Source organism: Tasmannia lanceolata, unplaced genomic scaffold (assembly GCF_043159265.1).
Source record: "Tasmannia lanceolata isolate RefF3 unplaced genomic scaffold, GAP_Taslan_0.1 ptg000008l, whole genome shotgun sequence".
NCBI lineage: Eukaryota > Viridiplantae > Streptophyta > Magnoliopsida > Canellales > Winteraceae > Tasmannia > Tasmannia lanceolata.
Window position 1 is genome coordinate 6,438,433 of NW_027518685.1, and position 19,327 is coordinate 6,457,759.

The 19,327-nt window shown below is 37.6% G+C and overlaps 2 protein-coding genes across 2 annotated transcripts; one reads left to right on the forward strand and one right to left on the reverse strand.

The window, feature by feature from the left end:
* Positions 1-2,134: 2,134 nt before the first annotated feature.
* Positions 2,135-11,920, forward strand: LOC143884123 (uncharacterized). The gene is made up of 6 exons (XM_077387523.1): positions 2,135-2,976; positions 5,831-6,652; positions 8,909-9,099; positions 10,184-10,390; positions 10,639-10,699; positions 11,052-11,920. The coding sequence occupies exons 1-6, from the start codon at positions 2,692-2,694 to the stop codon at positions 11,673-11,675; spliced, it is 2,190 nt and encodes a 729-aa protein (XP_077243638.1). The 5' UTR covers positions 2,135-2,691; the 3' UTR covers positions 11,676-11,920.
* Positions 11,921-16,203: 4,283 nt separating this feature from the next.
* Positions 16,204-19,008, reverse strand: PRXR1 (Peroxidase superfamily protein). Its single transcript, XM_077387524.1, has 4 exons — positions 18,733-19,008; positions 18,461-18,649; positions 17,360-17,525; positions 16,204-16,876 (listed from the first exon to the last, which is right to left on the reverse strand). The coding sequence occupies exons 1-4, from the start codon at positions 18,961-18,963 to the stop codon at positions 16,470-16,472; spliced, it is 993 nt and encodes a 330-aa protein (XP_077243639.1). The 5' UTR covers positions 18,964-19,008; the 3' UTR covers positions 16,204-16,469.
* Between the last annotated feature and the right edge of the window lie 319 nt (positions 19,009-19,327).

Genomic DNA, 19,327 nt, shown 5'->3' on the forward strand with positions numbered 1-19,327 from the left:
CTTAGTTAAGAGTTCTTATGGAGTAAAATAATTATTTGCAAATAATGATGGTATTAGTTTTAAAATAATGTAAAAAAAAGGGACAATTTTTGGGCAGCACAGCAAACCTATATTACCCAAAAAGTACTCTCTCTCTCTCTCTCTCTCTCTCGTTGGCATGCTAAGTGAAACAAATTTGACAGGTTTCTTTGTTACTCATAAGTAAGTTCAGTATTAAATTGACAAGCTACTCACACTAGATAGCAGAAGTAATTTTGTTGGCTGTGAAGACTTTGGGTCGAGTCTCTCAATTAGCAGCACAAAATAAAATTAATTTGATTGAGCGATATAGCTGGCAGAGAAAAAATACTTGAAAATTCAGTTAAAAATGTTAGGACAACCATAAGTTGATTGAGCTTATGGAGTAATAAATCATTTAACACATGCTTTGCACTTGCAACTCCTCAATTCTCACTTAGTAAAAATGAAAAGCAAAAAGAAAAGAGAAGAATCTCCTTGGGTTCCAAAGCACCCTTTCAACTCACCCTTAGTAACCCATTACCAAACCAGCAAAATGCAGCTCCATTTTTCTCATATTCCAAAGCTAACATCTCTTACATCACATGCTGTTTCATTAATATAAAAGATTTAGTACAAGATTTTGTCTTATTCAACACAAATCACATGACAAATAACTTACATTAGATGCCCACTTGGTAACATTAAGTTAGAAAAATCAATTGATTTATGGTCCGTCATGAGAGAACTCCCATTGTTGTAACATTTCTTACATCACATGCAGTTCATTAATATAAAAAAGGTTTAGCACAACAAGATTTCTTCTTATTAAACACAAATCACAATGCAAATAGCCTTATATTACTAATTCAAGTAGAAACCCAGAATTAGTTTATAATTAGAATGATGGAATCCAATGTTAGTCTCATATTCTCCTGACATAATTTGCATTTGAGACAACCATATAAGCCCTTTGTTTTCACGTGAGGTTGTTTTCTATCTTTCTACTCATTTCAATACTAACATATATATCATAAATATGCACGTGTGCGCACATTTTTCTGCATAGGGAATGGGTCATGACTCATGAGTCAAAGATGAAAATTTCAAGCTTCCCTTTAACCTCTTTCTGTGAATGAATAGTTAGGTAAAGGCTATGGAAACATTAGAAAGGAGGGAAGAAGAGCAAACCCTAGGTGGGTTTATGCCTAACAGCATCAGTTGTCATGTGCTTTAAATTTCAAGCAATGTTTGAAAACTTGAGTATCGGAGATGAACTCAGTGAGTCAAGCCAACGAGTTTGTGCTTGACCTCTTTTAGTTTTTTAGAGTTTTTGAGTGACTTAGGTAGGCCAAAACAAATGTGATATCATTGGGTGGGTCGCTCTGTTTGATGCAGATATTTACCTCGTAGAGTAGTGGTATATGTCAATAGGGAGGAGACAAGCCTTGGATTTTTCTGGAATTTACCTCAGTGCCATTACCGATATAGAAAAAAAGAGAGAAAAGGCATCTTCCAAGAAATCCAAGCAAGAAAACCAAATTTTTTGCGGTTTTTGGCTTGGATTTTATGGGGAGGAGACAAGGATGACACATCAAGATCCCAAGAAATCTTCTCAGCTTTCAATCTCCGTTTACCAACCATACAAAGCATAAATTTAGATGACATGGCACTCAAAACTCCTACAATGGCAAGGGGTCCTACTCTTGTTGGACTACAAATGATTTAGACAGTTCATCTAGTGGGTCCTAATGTGGTCTAGTAGGTCCTAATGTCGATGGGGAACATCAATGGCTTAACTTTTCTCAGTAGAACTGTAAATAAGGCTTGATGGATCAAGGTGTTCTCAATGGCATTTGACTAGGCTTATTGTCGCCATCCGATCAACTCATCCGATCAAAGTGTCTGTTAGAATTAGCCTAACAACCACTGTCCTTTTGGCAATTTCCTTTTCCTATTTTAACATTTGTGGGCATTCATTGGATGGCTAGGATTGTATTTTTTGGGCTACTTTTGACCATGACCCCACGAGAGAGAGAGAGAGAGAGGCTTTGAAAAGCACGTGGTGTTGCATGCCTCAACCCCGCCGCTCAGCCGCTCTTTCACAAACTGTAGAAGCTAGAAAAGAAACAAAGAAAAACTTCATTTTTCATCATCACCATTTGCTTCCCATTCCTTCTCACTCTTTCTTCTCTCCATTTTTTCACCTCACTAAAATCATCTTCCCAATGAAATCCTCTCCTCTTTTTCTATCATCATTCCTTCTTCCACTAACTCTTTCTCCGCAGCCTCTACTACTTGTAACAGTTTGAAATCCCAGCCTAATTTACCCCCTCCAATTCTCACCTGCCCACTCCCCATCTTTTTTTTTTCCTATCTGAGTCTTCTTCTCATTTCACTCCCTTTTGTTACTCTACCTGTTTGCTTTCCTCAATTACTTCATGGGTTCTCAACTCCCCTACTTCTCATGCAAAATATATACAAAAACAGTTTTTTGATGTAGTTTTGTCCTTACTGTTCTGAAATTTATTCTTTCTCTTTCTGATTTAAAAACATAAATAGTCCTTTGATGTGGGTTTTTTCTAACAAGCTCCAAACTTGAAGCATTTCTTGGGGTGCATGGCATTCAATTTTTCTGCTTCTGGGTTTTGACCCAAAGCTCTTAACTTTGTAGTACCTTTTTAGTTTCCTTCAATGGCAGAGCTCCAATCTTGTCCTAATCATGGCTTGGGTCTTATGTCTACAGAGTGTTCTGCTCTAAACAACATGTATTCTCCATGCATTGAATTTCCCCATCCATCAATTCCATTGGGTGGCAAAGAGAGCCAAGAAAAAGGAGAGGGTGTCAATGTTGTTGGAGAGATTTCGGCAGAGTTGCAGAGAGAGCGCCAGAAGAATGCGGAGCTAATGGAGAGGATATCCTTATTGGAAGCTCAAATACAAGAAAGAGACAAGGCCTCCCTGTCTAGACCCGAGCAAGTATGATTATTTGATCAAGAAGGAAATTTTGTATTCCTATTCTATTTTGTATTTTGCCTACTGAACTTGATGGCTTTTTTTATCTTTATCTTTTTATTTTATGATGTGAGTAAAGCTTCTTTCTCTTTTAGTTGTTTATTTTAAGTAGTGTTTATATAATGCGCTTGGGCATATTAGTCCATGAGTAAATGTATACAGAATTGCAGAGAAAGATTTATCCGACTGAGTAGGCAGAGCCCGTTCCATTTCAGCGCGAGTTGGATTCCAATCTTAATATTACTAATCACATATTTGATGTAAATACATCATGCTGACATAGCTTGATTGCAAACTGTATCTGCAATCCTGAATAACTTGTTGGTTTGATCTTAGAAAACCTGTTAAGAATAAAGAATGCCTAAAGGAATGGATTTCACGTTACATTCCTTGAAGTGTTTATGCTACTACCCTTCTACCACTAAACACAAATTTAGTGATGAAAGCATCATTAGATGACTGCATGACCACTGACTGTACTGCACTATTTCAATATTGAAGTCTTGCCTAATTATAAGCTTAAAAAGTGATGGAAGAGAACACACGCACACACATATATATCAAAACATAAGGTTCTTTTAGGAAAACAAACATGAATCTTGTCTAGAAATTTTGACATTGATCTATACCATTTCTTACAGTTATACCTAGAATAACATTCCTTACAGTTATACCTAGAAGTTATACCTAGAAGGGAAGAAAATGATCCATGTAGACGAACCCAACTAGTGTCAGGATTAGACTTAGTCAATTTGAGCCGGGTAGTTTCTTTCACCTTCTTCATGAAAATTTTCTAAAGGATTCATTAGCCGACCCCAACTAGTTTGGGACAAAGGCTTAGTTGAGTTGAGTTGAGTATACCTAGAATATGAACAAAGTGATCTAAAAATGTCCCAAGAAATGTGACATCACGCATGTAATAACCTTCTTATTGAGGCCTATATTTTATGTCATGTAGTACTGTGTAAGCAAAGAAGGGTTCCATATAACAGGGGATTCCATAAAGATGGCCTAATCTATCTATAAGCACATCTTTCTGTGCTGTCATACTTCTATCAGAGCTTCTATAATTTGTATAAGAACTATAGAAATGCGAAATTATAGAAATTTTGCCTCAAAGATGGAAGGCCTCATCATGGATCATGGAACCATTGTTAAACTTTCACTCTATTCCCTTCATATTTCCATACAGTAAAAGATACCAAGGTACACGTAGAATCCCTTTAAGCTTATATGCTAGAAACTCTTAGCACTATGCCTTCCATGGCACTGGTCCTTTAGTGATAAAGGGTCAAGTTCTACGACTCTACCTAATATCCTTTCTTTGCATGAATTTATTTCTGAAAGGTGAAAGCAATCCTTGGTTAATCCTCATCTCAAATGGTTTTGTTTGTTGTGACTGAACTAGTAAGAGCTTTGTGACCTCGCTTCATGACACTTTTGTTAGATTAGTGGTTCTTTATTCAGATGTTTTCTTCTTTTCATGACTAGTTGTCTCCCCTTAGCATCCCCCCTGTATCATTACTATATAGAAAAGCAAGGTAAATGAATGTGAAAGTGTGGCACCTCTAAAGAAGATAATGTCATGCAAAGATCTCCTTAATACTTCACTTATCCACTACTCAGAAGTTGTTGCCCATGTACTCCAGAAGGCCCCGTCCACCAGAACTAATGTTCTGTCCTCAGCACTCTCGTCCAAAAAATTGATACCAAGTTCAGATCTTGAGGGAACCTCTCAGTGTTATTGCCCTGTTAGAGTAGGACATCCAATTGAAAACTTTGTTTTCCATGGTGATCTAATGTGTTATACTGAGGAACATATGTTCCATCAAGATGCTCAGATAATCTTAAGTCCAAGAGGATGCTTAAAATATTGGACTTCTTATTTTTCGGGGCATTGGATTCTCACCATTGTTTGAGTGACTCAAGCTGACATTCTCATGTCTGTTTCGTCCACACGTGCTCGCCATCTAAGTGGAATGCTCTCCTACTGATGCATTTTGACATCCCACAGCTTCGACAGATCTAGTTGCCGTCATCATTAACGGCGTTCATCATGAATATAGTATGTGAGTAGTAGCTTGACGAATAGAACTCGTGGAGCTACGGAAAAAAGTGAAGCTCACTGTTTGTGTCCCGTACCTTTGGGTCCCTCCAGGTGTTGCATATGAGGTAAGAATGGTTTGTTTTTCCTCGGATGTTTGTAAGAGTGATTTAATACTCAACTTTGTGACTGATGTAGTGATTAAGAGTTTGACTCAGGTCCTTAGGCTCCTCCTAGAAACATATGGAGTCCTATCCTTCACCACAAGAGTTGGCCTTTACCTTGGCTGCTGCTCAATTAAACCACAATGCTAACTTGTGCTAGTCTTTTCGACCTCAATTACTTTATCATTTATTGAAGTATCTTCCCACCACTCCTTTGATTCTTTAGAACTCAGATTTTGTAAAAGGTTTACTAAGCTTTCATACGCCCGTTCTGTATGTGTCAGAAACGAGAAAAGAGAAAAAAAATCATAGAATTTAAGAGAAACAGATTTGCTTCCCTCCTAGGTTTTTACACTATATTATTTATTTTGAAAAGGTTCATGTGAATTTCCTTGTTATAAATTGTAACCCATTCTTCCACTTCTCTTTCAGGAATGGGTTAGCTATTGTATTGGCACCCATTTTTACCATATATGATAAAATTGCATTCAATTTTGTGTCATCAGTTTCCTATTTTATTTATTCTTTTATACAGAACTTTTCTTGAGTAATTTCCTTAATACCATTCAAAAAAAAATTCCTTAATAGCACCTAACATTCTTTTTGCCAGGATGGTTCCTCCAATGCAACAGACAGAGGCTACAAGAAGTTCAAGAGGCAAAAAATAGAAGCAAGAGATTATGTAGTTGAAAATGTAGAGTTTGCGAAAAATACTGACCTGTCCAGCCAGATAAAGCATCATATTCCGTGCATGGCACCGGAAACTAACAAGCAACCTGACCACATAGTCAATTGGATGAGCATGGACGATAGCCAAATCCTGAACTTCGACAAATTTAAAGATGGTGATTCTACCGTGGACTGTGGCGATACAGATGACACTGATGAGGATGATACTGATATTGACGATAAAGACAGGGTTGGAGATAAATATTCACAAGTTGTTGATGCATCAAAAATACATTTGATGAGCCATGAAGGTGTTGATGGTGGGCCCCAGTGCTTGGAAATATCCCCTGGTGGTCAAATTGGACTTACAAATGTGAAACAAGAAATACATGGAGATACATACATTGAAACTAATGTGAGGGAACTCAAAAGGAGTAAGCGGAAGGAAAGCAAAAGACTTGTATTACAAAAGGCTTCATTAGAAGTGCACTGTTCTGGCCAGGAGATTGGACATAATGGATCCGGAAATTTAGTAGTATATAGAAAACCCACAAAGGTGGCTTTCTGTCCACAGGAAGTTAGGAGAATGATGGAATCAGAAGTGCTTCTATTAAAAAATGCTCAGTCCCATACCATACGCAAAATTATTGTTTTCGCATCCCTTGGTATACGGCATGGATGTGAAGATATGTATGAATTGGACTTCAGCCATTTTAAGATATTATGGAAAGGGGAGCCATATGTTTCTCCAAAGGATCCCGGGGTATGTAACTTATATGGTAGAACTATTAGTTTCATTTCTTCTTCTTCTTTTTTTCTTTTTTCAATTTAGGCAACTATTTTTGTTTCCGTTGCCTTTTATTTAACCATGGTTGACTGGATGATATTACTCACTAACCAATATTTACATGTTAAGATTACTCTATAAGTCTATATAGTTCTAGATTTTTTCAATTTGATATATATATATAGAAATTATATTCTTTAAAGCATTTACATATCGGGCATTCAGATGCGTAATTTTTTGTTTCCAATTGCATGCAAGAGCTTCTCTCTTCTTTTTCTTTTTTTTTTTTTTTTGTATCACAGTGAATACAATGGTTCTAAGTATTGTTCATGGAATCCTCTTCACTAGCTTAGCCACTCTATCTTGGATATCCAGTTCATAAAATGATTTCTCATCTTATTCGTATCTGCATCCATTCTGATTATTTCCTTTTTAGGCAGTTATGAGCCTGTCTATGACTGATGTGTTTCTTAGGGTACTTTCAGTCTTTTGATTACTCTTTAATGTACATGAGTTTACTGAAACATGACCACCGGTATTGGATTTGATTGCACTATAGGACATGGAAGGGTTTCGAGGATATAGATTTGTGCAAATGGAACTGAAACTCATGGTTTTATTGGAATACAGAAGAATTTAATAAAAAAATCACTTGTTATGCAGTATAGTGCTACTTCTTCAAGATGCTAGACTCCATTTCACATAGACAATTATTTGCAATGATAGGCACTTATGAAGAGCAACATTGATTTTCTGGAAAACAAAGGCCTTACTCGAGTGTAGCTAAAGAACTTATAGAGATAGGTTCTGATAGCTAACCAAAATTATAGGTGCTGATAACTAACCAAAATCAAAGGAGGTGGATCTCCTTCCTGATGTCAAAATTAGATGCCAGCAGGGTAAAACTTAAAGAAATACCTTCAGAAAAGATGCATCCCTTTTCTAGAAGGGTCCCTGGGGAATAAATGACTTAATTCCTTGTTAGTGAGAAGCTCAATTAGATATGTCTCAAGTTCTCATTAATGAAGTGAGGAGATGTAGTCCTCCATCTAAGAAAAAGGGCGGCCCAGTGCACGAGGCTCCCACCATTATGGGGTCTGGAGAGGGCTAGATGTACGCAGCTTTACCCCTGCTTTGCAGAGAGGCTGTTTCCGTGACTCGAACCCGTGACAACCAGGTCACAATGTAGTCCTCCATCAGTCCATCTGAACAAGTATAAAACAATAGCTAACATTTATGGGAAATGACCACATTAATATCAAAATGTTCAAATCCTTTAGGCGAAGGGAGGTGGAAGTATCCCTTCAGTGTGTGTGTGTGAGCGCGCGCCCGCGCCTGTTCTTACTTACACTCATAGTATTCTGTTAGTATAATCAAATTGGTATGTACACATTCAAGACTATTGGTATTTTAACTCTCCCAATAAGCCAATTAATCTTCAATTTGGGGATTCTCCCAATAAGCCAATTCATCTTCAGTTTGGGGAAGGAAGTCTGAACCATCCCTTTGTCAACCATTCGACGCAATGTCATTCAATCTCAGGGTTGGGCCTGTAGCTCAACGGTTGAGGCTTTGTATCTCAACCTTGAGGTCACAGGTTCCATCCCAGCTTACTTACCCAAAAAAAAATGTCAGTCAATCTCAGTTTAACTTTCACATTCATGGGAGACAACACTGGAGTCAATATAAATTGGACACTTGTTTTAATAAAACAGCACCGGTTCTGACTTCTGAGAATTGAAACACTAGATTTTCCATAGATACTCACAAAAGAATGTACCTTTTAGAAGTAAAAGATATACGAGAACAGCATATATATAGCCAATTATATTCAATTTGGGAAGGGACTCTGAATCATCACTTTGTCAAGCATTCCCTCTCAATGTCATTCACTCTTAATATACAATGACAATAATGCCATGTAAGTACATAATAGGAGGATAATAAAATTCTGCATTGAGACTTTGTGTTGTAAAAAATTATGATGGCTTCCATGTTTTGACATGTCTGCATTGGAAATATATCTACAGTATCCATCTCTGTTCCTTACCAACATCTGATATATGCAGCTCTCTTTAGGGTAATTGAGCAAATAATCATTGTTGGCTTCTCTACATGGTATCCTTTTGGGAATTAGTACTTAGAACAGCTGAAATTCGAACGATTATTATTCTCAGTAATAGATTAGTACCTTCATATATCCATCGCCAACCTTTTTCACCATTTTTGAAGGAACATGTTTTATACGAGCAACCTGGTGTCCGAAGCAAAGTATTCTATCCAAATCAACAGAATCCAATTCTGTGTCCTGTTCACATACTCGAGGAGGAAAAGGTTATGCGTCCATCTGACCCAAGCTGTCCATCATGCCTATTTTTGTGCATTAAATATGGAGGAAGAACGAGAAATCTTCCTCAAAATGAGTAAGTATGATAGTTGATTTTTATGTTCCATGTATTCTTTGCTTTTTGGTATTTAAACACGATGCATGCTACTGAACAACATTTCAAATTTAGTTTATTCTATATAATATTTAGCATCCGAATGATCATTTGTTCAAATAAGCAAGCAACCTTTCTTTTATGGTAGGCTTTTATCATCAGGGAATGCATTCAACTCTAAAAAATATTTATTTATTAATTCTAGAAAATCTACCCTTAAACTCTACTTGCACATGTTGGCTGCATTTATTTGTAAATATCAGTTAGTAGTTCTTGCTGAAAATGAAAAGAGCCAGAGTGAAAGAGAGTGTTGTTTAGTCTTTGGAGGTAGAAACATTGATGATGGATTACCATTAAAAAAAACATTAATGATGGATAGGTTTACTTCCTTCCGATTAACCTTTATAAAGTGATTTAGAATCAAATTATAAGAACACACCCTACCTATACATAAGTGAAATAATGGAAGAAAAGAAGTTGGAATATATGCTCCCACATGACAAATATGAGAAAGAAGTATTAGTCTCTAAAAGAATTCCAGTGTAGAATTGCATGATAACATAATGATTTTATCCAAAACAAAACATCCCTGGAAATTTCCATTATTTACAATCATACGCATTTCTAAAATAAAATTCAGTTATGTCATTATCTTAAAACCAAGCAGATTATCTTTCCAAAAATTTCTGATGTATTTCAGTATATATATAAAATAAAAAAGGCCAAAGTTTTTGGAACTTTTGTTACTTATGATAGAAAGCAAGGAGAGGAGAAAAGAGATCTCAAGAAAGCACAAAAGAGTCATTAGGGCTCACCGTCATTGATTTGTGTGTGTAATAATCCATGATATATCTCTATATTACAACAATTCCATTTACATTCCTTTACAATTTGGGGATGCAAGGCCGACTCAATGTGTATATCCATCTTCGCATAACTGGGGTTCGCTCTATGGAAAGGAATTGTTTCAAAACTGAGTCATATTTGAGAATGCAGTGAGCTGATTTTAAAACATACCAAAAAAAAATATTTTCCTTTACTTCAGCCTATGTGATGCATGTTTCAGATATGTCAGGCAGCGCATGGGGAGAAACAAGCTCAAGTCTTTTGGGCCACTGATGTGCCAGATGGCGTCTCTGGTCCATATTCGCAGTGGGAGCTTCTTCTTCAAGGCCTTGGGTATAACACTTCTCTTCATGGCTGGTTTTCCTGATGAACTTGTCCAGAGAGAGACCAAGTACCGGAACTTGGACCTGCTTCAGAAATATTATAGGTACTCAATGTTATAGACTGTGATTATCAGTCATTCTCATAATTTCAAACATTTCTTTGAAGAGAAATGTTTTACTTCCAAACCATTACAACCACTATTTGCAAATAATGATATTAACTTCAAAACCATTTGCATGTCATCTACATGCAAATGATTTTTAGACTTATTGAAAGAAACCCCGAAGAAATGTGGCAAAAGAATTATGACTTCTACGTTTAGTTTAGCCTTTTTGAACCTATCTATTGCAGGACGGACGAGGCTGCAGAAGGAGAGGATTTGTTTTGTCTGTATCCAACGGTTTCTGAAACTGTATGACCTGCCCTCTCTATACTGGAAGATATTTTCTCTTATACAAGAGCATTTGATTGATCTATTTTCTCATGTCAACATTTGATGCAAAGTTCCTATTTGGATGCCATCAGAATTGGTCCTTATTTCCATATAAGATTATTTTAATGTAGTCTTATTTGCAAATGGGACATCAAGGCCTCTTTAGAAGCCATTTTCTGTATCATTTCTATAACTTCAATACCATTTGCATGTCAGATTATACACACACAAATTTTATAGGTATCCAAAGTGGCCCTAAGGCTTTACACTTGTTCCAATTTCTTTCATGCAATAGTTTCTTGTTTGCAAGTAATAAAATCTCTCTTTACAGGAGGCTATTCCCACTTCACAGAAGCTAACAGGCAACGCAATTTCAACAGCACCAAAACCACATGGAAAGAAACAAACACCTCTAATCAGTAAGTCTCAGAATCTGCAGAAATCCTCGAGGCTACCATCTGTATCTTCGATCTCCGTACCTTCTACACAAGTCGGACTCATGGGATACGCCTCTATTCATACACAACCCATGCCAGGTTTTCACCCCATCCGGTCTCATACTCTAACTGATATTTCACCAATCTCAAACACATCGATACCGAGTGGAAATACTAACAACACCTCCCATATTGGTCAGTCACCACCACCCTACCCCATGTTCCCACCATATCCAATGAACACACTCATGCCACTCTCATTTTGGCATAACACAAACACATATCCACCTTGCCCTTACCCAACTTCATATGGGTATCCACCTTTCCATCCCTCAATGAATTACATCTCCCATCACTCTCAACCTCATTACAGCCACCCTTCTTGCTACCCCTTCATGCCCAAAGCAGTAGAGAGCAGTAGGAAGAAGCAATCAGCCTCAGAAGTGGTTGGTAGTGACTCTGATAGTAGTTCAAGTGGCATGGAACAGAAGATGGCATTAACGAGTTGTGAGTTATGAACTAACACCCTTGTATGCATGTCATAAAGACTTGCACCTCTTTTTCAGGAATGGGAAAATATATCTTAGAAAGTTCAGTATGCAGATATCTTAGAAGCTTTCTTTTCTTTTTTTGAAGTGATAAATTACAACTTCAACTTCTTTAGATGTTTTAAATAGTTGAAGAAAATGTTTGGAGCTGGGTGAGGAGTAATGTTTGAAACTTAATTAAATAAGAGACGAGAAAAATCCTTTATTTGTTTGTAGTAGATGGCCTCATGTATTGAAGTATGCAATGTTATGCACTGAACGTGACTGATTCTTGTAGATATCAATGAGATTCTGGTAGAAAATGAGTTGGCTACAACCTGATTTCAACCCTGTGACCACCCAAAACCTAAAAAATGCACCCCTTAAAGGGGTGGTCTATTGGCAACATAACAAGAGGTTTCTTGTCTAGTAAAGTTATAACCCGGGCCGGGTTGGGTCGCCTCAACCCGAGATCGCATTCCCTCAACCCTAATACGAAATAGTAAAATTTTGAAAATCACGATAAAATTAGAGGCTTGAGGTCGGGTTCAGATCGGGTTGCCCAGGGCTTTAACCCTAACCCAACTCGAATTTACATTGGGTTGGGAAAGGATGGCTTTCCCAACCCAATCCGAGGAGGAATTGCCAACCCAACCCAAGCTGAAAGGTACCACCCTGGATATTTGATCCAACAGCAGCTCCTCAAAAAGTGAGCTGCTGTTGGATCAAATATCAAGGATGGGATGAGGAGTACGTGTTCATAAGGCCTTTCATCATATAAATTCTCAATATACAAAGATCAAATGGTGAAATCTGCAATTGGGTCTTCATATTCATGCATAAAATAACTGCACGCTGAACTGAAGTGCGCCCTTGCAAAAATCAGTAACAAAGACTTTGATGACGTGATCCAATGGAGGCGCTCTTGCTGCTGGCTTTTCCAAAGGGGCACCTTTCAGTTTAGCATTCCTCTTTGGAGAGAAAGTTCCACACCCGTGAGCTGAAAAAGACATGTAATAGGTGGATAGTTCACTCCTGGCCTCATTATCATAATAACTGTTATTTGTACACCTCGTGAGGCGCCCACTCTCTCAGTCTCACCTACTACATTATTGGTGACGAGCATCTAGTGCCAATGGGTCCCACAACATCGTCATCATCTTTCAGTGGGTCCCACAACAAAATGGCATCCATACTCACTTTGTCTTAACAGTGGTCCACTTCTCTTCATTTTAAAGGGGGTTACCAATCCTACTTCACTTCCATATACATTATGAGGAATGATATCTCCACCCACTTTTTACAGCATTTCCAACCCCATCTAAAGAGACTGCATTTCTACCCTTTTGTAGTTGCTTTGCATTTAAATTTAAGTTATTTTCAGGAAAATATATACAAACAAAAAAGGCGGTGGAAATATCATTTCCTATGCATTTTATAGCTAATCAAAACTGTTTAATTAATAAAGTGATGAATAATATCAAAACAAGGGAGTTCGAATATCATTTCCCTATGCTCTATCTGGTTGCTTGTTTTGGGGGGATTGTAGGAGTTTCATATGCATGAGATCTCCCAGAGATCTCCCCAAAGCATGTTTGGTTGTTATTTACACCTTTGACCACTAGACAACTTCTAGACATCCCCTCATAATCTTCTCCCATTTTTTCACCAAAATGGAGAAATTTGTTAGGGAAATTAGGAGAAATTCTTGTTTTATTCTCTCTCTCTCTCTCTCTCTCTCTCTCTCTCTCTCTCTCTCTCTCTCTTCCACCTATATTTTGATAATGACACCCTACATCTTCTGCTAATTTTCTCGCGCAACCAAATACTACTTGCAAATCTCCCTCCAAATATTCTCCACATCTTCCATTCTCCTCCATTATCCCAAACTCAGAATCCAAAGACATGTAACCAACCATCATTCCAACATCGATTTGGGATTTAATTTTAATCCCACGGATCCTTCCAACATCGGACTAGATCCAACAATGTCCAAATATCCACATTTAGGATTTCACTTGTTCTCCTGAAAATTACAAAAATGCCCTAACATGTTTTATATGGCTTAATACAAATTAGATGACTATTTTAATATTATAATATAGATTAATATAGAGGGATTTGCTAGCGTCCATTGCAGAAAGCATTTCTCGGATAGGCTGTTGAATGTGATAGCAGCCACTTGTGAATGAAGACAAAATCTGCTGAGAGGTGAGCCCGTGTGCCTGCTCTGACATGCAACAGCCCATCAGCGAAATGCCTTCTGTGGTGGACGCTAGCAAAGCCCTTTGTAATTTTTGTTAGGCTGCTGATATTAGGGGTGCAAGTCGGGTGTTTTGGTAATTTTAGTTAAGCTTTTACCATAAAATCTGGTAAGGTTAAGATTGATTATTCTAATTCATTTTTTTAGCTAAAGCTCAACCCGATCTTACCCAATTCAATTTTGGGGAATTCAATTGAGATTTTACAACAAAATTAGGTCGGGTTCCGATTAATACCAATTCATTTTTGGTATAAGCTCATCCCGACCATACTCAAATTGCACCCCTAACTGATATAGGCACAACCATTATCAATTTTGATAATTGCGCGAACTTATCTTGTTTTACATTATTTAACCAAAGGGCAAAGGCTATTACAATTCCCGGAAGATGATATTTTCACTCCCCCTGCATTACGCATGCGCTCTGTTGGAAAAGTGTTTCAAATTATATTTTACAAATGCATTTTTAGAAAATTAATTTTGTTAGAAATGTGTTTCAAATTGTATTCTTGAAAATTAAATTTGTGGCTATTCATATTCCTTGAAATTCTAAAAGCCATTACTTGGATAAGTGAAGAGTTAGACTAATGAATCTATTTAATTAGTTACATTAATAGATTCATAATAAGCTTTGACTCTTTGTGAGACTCTTCATGTTCCATTAATGGTAACTCTTAGTTTTGAGTGCTCTCATTAGTGGTGACTCTAGATTAAAGATGGAGATTAATCCATGACTCTTTGATTAAAAAAATTTCTTCCATGAACCTATATATTTTTTAAGAGATAAAATGGTTTTGAAGAGAGTATGAAAAATATAATCATTTTCCTAGAGTTTATTTTCAAAGAGAAAAATCATTTGAACAAACACTTGTTTCACTTGTTTGATCGATCGGAGATGGATACACGATCTTTTGTAGAGAAGTGCAACTCTCTTGGATGTAATGGGAATCTGGGCTTAGTTGAACCCGGAGATCATGCTGTCATAGTTGTCTTCCGTTTGCATGTAGGAGAGGCTTCAACTATCTTCAAGAAGTGTTTACGCTCTTCTAAGTCTTGGTTCTTTCTTGCTTTGTTTTGGGTAATATCTTATTCTGTTGTGTGCATTTGTTCTAATATGCTCCCCTTATAATGTGATTTGACGTCTAAAGTGGGTAACTTTAACTAGGGGTGCAACTCAGGTCGGGTTGAACCCAACCCGAAGATGCTTAGGTTCAACCCTAACCATACCTGACCTGAGTCTCAACCCGAGGACTGCCCACTTGAGCCCAACCCGACCGGCACTCTTTCAACCTTAACCCGACCGATCCGACCAACCCGGTTTCCAACCACAGAAATCGACAAATAGGACAAAAACAGAGAAGGTGAGAAGAGAGACGAGATGGCTTTCACTTGTCAAAACTCCAAAGTACAGTAATATTATCATCAAAATAAAAAGAATTTTAAAAGAGGAATAAAAGACCTACAGCTGTCAACTTTTGAGGAATTAAAAAAGAAAGAGAAAGGAAACCTATAGCTGTCAACTTTTGAGTGATAGTTGTCAATATCAAAGATAAAAAGTTAACTATGAGAAATACAGTGGGCCATTACAAATTTCAAACTCTCTTACAGTGAGACTTCGGGTTGCGGGTTAGATCGGGTTGTCCGACACCTCAACCCGAACCCAACCCGGAAGCACCTCGGGTTCAAGTTTTTCAACCCAACCCCAACCCGAATGGAGTCCAACCCAACCTAACCTGGCCTGTTTTTTCAGTGTGGTGGGGGGGGGGGGGGGGGGGGGGGGGCGGCGGCATGCGAAATGCAGGGGGAGTGAAAATATCATCACCCTTGCCTAAAACACTCAACAGCTAACTAGTAAAGTGAAACAAAATGAGTAAAATTGTCATCATCAAAACATGATCATGGGGATATCAATATTCTTTTGTAACGATAGCAAATTTACGTAAAAAAAAATAAAAAAATTTGTTGTTGGATCTGTGATTGTCCAAAATCCAAATCGACTTGGACTCGAGGTAAGATCCAATCTGATTAAGATCCAAATAGATCATCACCTGAATGAGGGCGAATCCCATCGAAATCCCACTAGATCCAACCCGATTAAGATCTGAACGGATGATCACCGAACGAGGGTGGATCCCCTTGAAATCCTATAAGACCCACGTCCAATTGAGAGAGAGAGAGAGAGAGAGAGAGACGATTTTGACTACGCCACTGCATCCATTATCATACAGCTTCAGAGAGAGAGAGAGAGAGAGACCATTTTGACTACGCCACTGCATCCATTATCATACAGCTTCACCACCACCATACATACATATAACATCTCCACATACCCATCACAGGACCAACCCAACAAAAACAAAGTGCAAACTAAAAAGTAAAAACCAACAAAGTCTTTAGGAGTGCATGTGCTCATCCATCATCATTAACACTAAGCACTGCCACTTAAACGAAAAGCCATCTTATTTTGTCTCCTAACTCTCATTCCCCCCACTGGGAAAAAGGAAAGAAAGAAGCCAGTTTTATCAGTGCTTGTTTGCAACATTGCATTGCTTCCTAATCTCACCTTTGGTACCAGTGAGAGGGTTGTTCTCAGTGAGAAGGGTGATGGCCCTTGCAAACTCCTTGAAGAAGTAGTCTTGGTTCTTAGCCATTTTCTTCACATAGGGCTTAGTCCTCTTGTCATAGGCTATCTGGTGGTCTACTGATAACAGCCCCTTGTTGTCCAATACGTTCCTGTAGTAGTTGTTGTCCAACTTCATCGGCGTTCCCCGGTCGTTCCGAACGTACTGCACGGCCTTGGGGTCGGGGATTGGGTCAGGGCACTTGTGTAGCATGTGCTCAATGTGATCAGGGTTGATGACAGGGTCCACCTCGGGGTACAGACGGTGGACCAGCTTCACACAGTGGGTCCTACCCACGCTATGGGACCCTGTTAAGGGAAAGAGAAGTTACATCAGGAGAGAGCATTCACCCTAAGAATTTGTTCGAATGAGTTGACTTGGTTTGTGAGGCGTGAGTCTACTCATATGAATTGCCTGACTCAGTATATCTGGCAATTCACTCTGAGTGCATGATCTATACATGTTTTCTAATTCATGTTTAGTTCATGAACATGCTTACTTACCAATGAGCACGTTTTGTAAAAAGATGGGGATGAATCACTAGTGTTTTGGACATATGTAAATTACTTGAGATAAAGTAGGTGAAGTGTAACAGGTGTTTGGACATATGTAAAATATTACTGTTTCAAAACACAAATGTAAATTACTTTTTCAACAGTGTTAAAATCCTAAATATCTACCAAGATAATAAATCAACAACACATTGGATGATGAAACAAAGTAGGTGTATGAATTATGTATGACCATATATGTAAGTATGGATGGATGAGAGATGATAAAAGCAGATATACCTAGCAAGGCAACAACTCCAGGGGTGTCAATTCCCATGGATCCAAATTTTTCAAGAACTGCAGAGATGCTCTCGTTGTGGTCTGGTAAGTATTCCTCAACCATATCTGCACGGCTTCTCCTCCCATCTCTCCTCCCTGTTTTCAGAGGTACGTATGGCCCTCCAAGCTATAAAAACATTACACATGATCAAGAGGATAGTATTACAAGATTTTAGAGATAATTAAAAAACATCTAGCTTCATTTCTTCTAAGAGAAACCCCCAGAATTCTCAAAGAACATAGAGAAAGAAATTTCCAAGAAAGGCTACAAATTTCCATAAGAACATATGAGATCTATAACAGATCTTGCTCAACAGGGAAACCAAGAGATTAAAACCTCGGATAGTCTAAAAAGAGCATGACCCAAATCAAGGGGGAGAAAAACCAGTGCTACAAACCAGTTAACTCCCAAATGCATGCAGTTTTTTTTATGAAAATGGGGGGAAGATCCATGTAAGGGAAACGGAAAAGATCAATCCAAGATACCAGCAGAGAAAAACAAGTAAAAGATTATAAGTTGAAAACCAATATCAGCCATTTTCTTGTGTGAAAAAAATGAAGAGAAATACCAGTAACATTAAGAGAGGTTTTGCATGCAAGATCTTAGATCTTTTTTGTTATCAACAAACTTCAAAGAGATCTAAACAACCCACATGAAAAAATAAAAAATAAATAAATAGAAAATAGTGTGTACCAACTAACAACAACATGCATAAGTGAAAATTCAATTATATCAAAAAAAAAAAACTCCCACCCACATTTATGTGAAATAAAAAAAAATAGAAATCAGTGTTGATAATAGAAAAGGAGAAACAAACAAACAAACAAAACATACCACCACCATCCATGTGAAAAAAGCAAGCAAATCTAAGCAAGAATATTCAGTGGAAAGAAAAAAAAAACACATAATTGAACCTTTGATACTGCCATCTTTCGAAATAAGAAAAAAAATGGAATAATTTACATGAAAAACAGAGGAAATCAAGAAACCCCAGCACAATAACATGAAACCCCATAAAAACAAATATAATAAAGCAGTGAGAGAAGGAAAATTAGTAATACCGAGACAATGCCATCTCTCCCAGACAAAACCAAGATATCTGCACAAGAAACAACTCCAGGGCATTCTCTCTCCACTGCTTCTTTGATAGTATCAAGGTATCTGAAATTCCTAAGCCCAAAACTCCTATCTGTCTCCTTCTCAGACAAGTCTCTCCTTGTTGAATCCAGTAGAAGAGAAGCATCACATGACTACCCAAAACACCAAACAAAAATAGTTTTAAAAAAAAAAACCACTAAGAAACAAGAGATACAAATGTTGCTTTCAATTTTACCTGAACAGCACAGTCATGGAAAATATTTCTTAGCCATGAGAATGCAGTGTTCTTGTGACGCTTGTAGAGTAGTTTCACTTGTTCCTTAATAATGTCCTCTGCTTGAGGACATGAGTCCTTGTAAAAGTTCATAACTAGGCCTGGATCTTCTTCATTTTCTGCAAAAGCAGGCTTCAAAACCAAAGCAGAAAAAGAGAAGAGAACAAAGAAGAAGAGAGATAAGGAACCCATATCTCCTCTTGCAGAGATCTGTGTTTTTGCTTCTCTACATGGGTTCTTAAATAAAGGAAAAAAGGGCTTAAAGAGGAAAGGATAAAAAAGAAAGAAAAAAAAGGAGAACAATAAAGAGAGGCTCTAATGTTTTGATAAATATGAGCTCACTTGTTTGTCACGTAGTATTTAAAGGGTTTTAAGAGCTTTTTGAGAACCGTAATATCCTCTCACATCCATTTAAATGCTACACGACAAACAAGTGGAGCTCATGTTTATCAAAACACTTAGAGTGTAGAAATCATTTCCCTAAAGAGAGAGGAGATTGGATTTTGATTTTGATGCTGATCTGCAAATTCTCTGCAGCTTGCGGTTAAAAAATTTG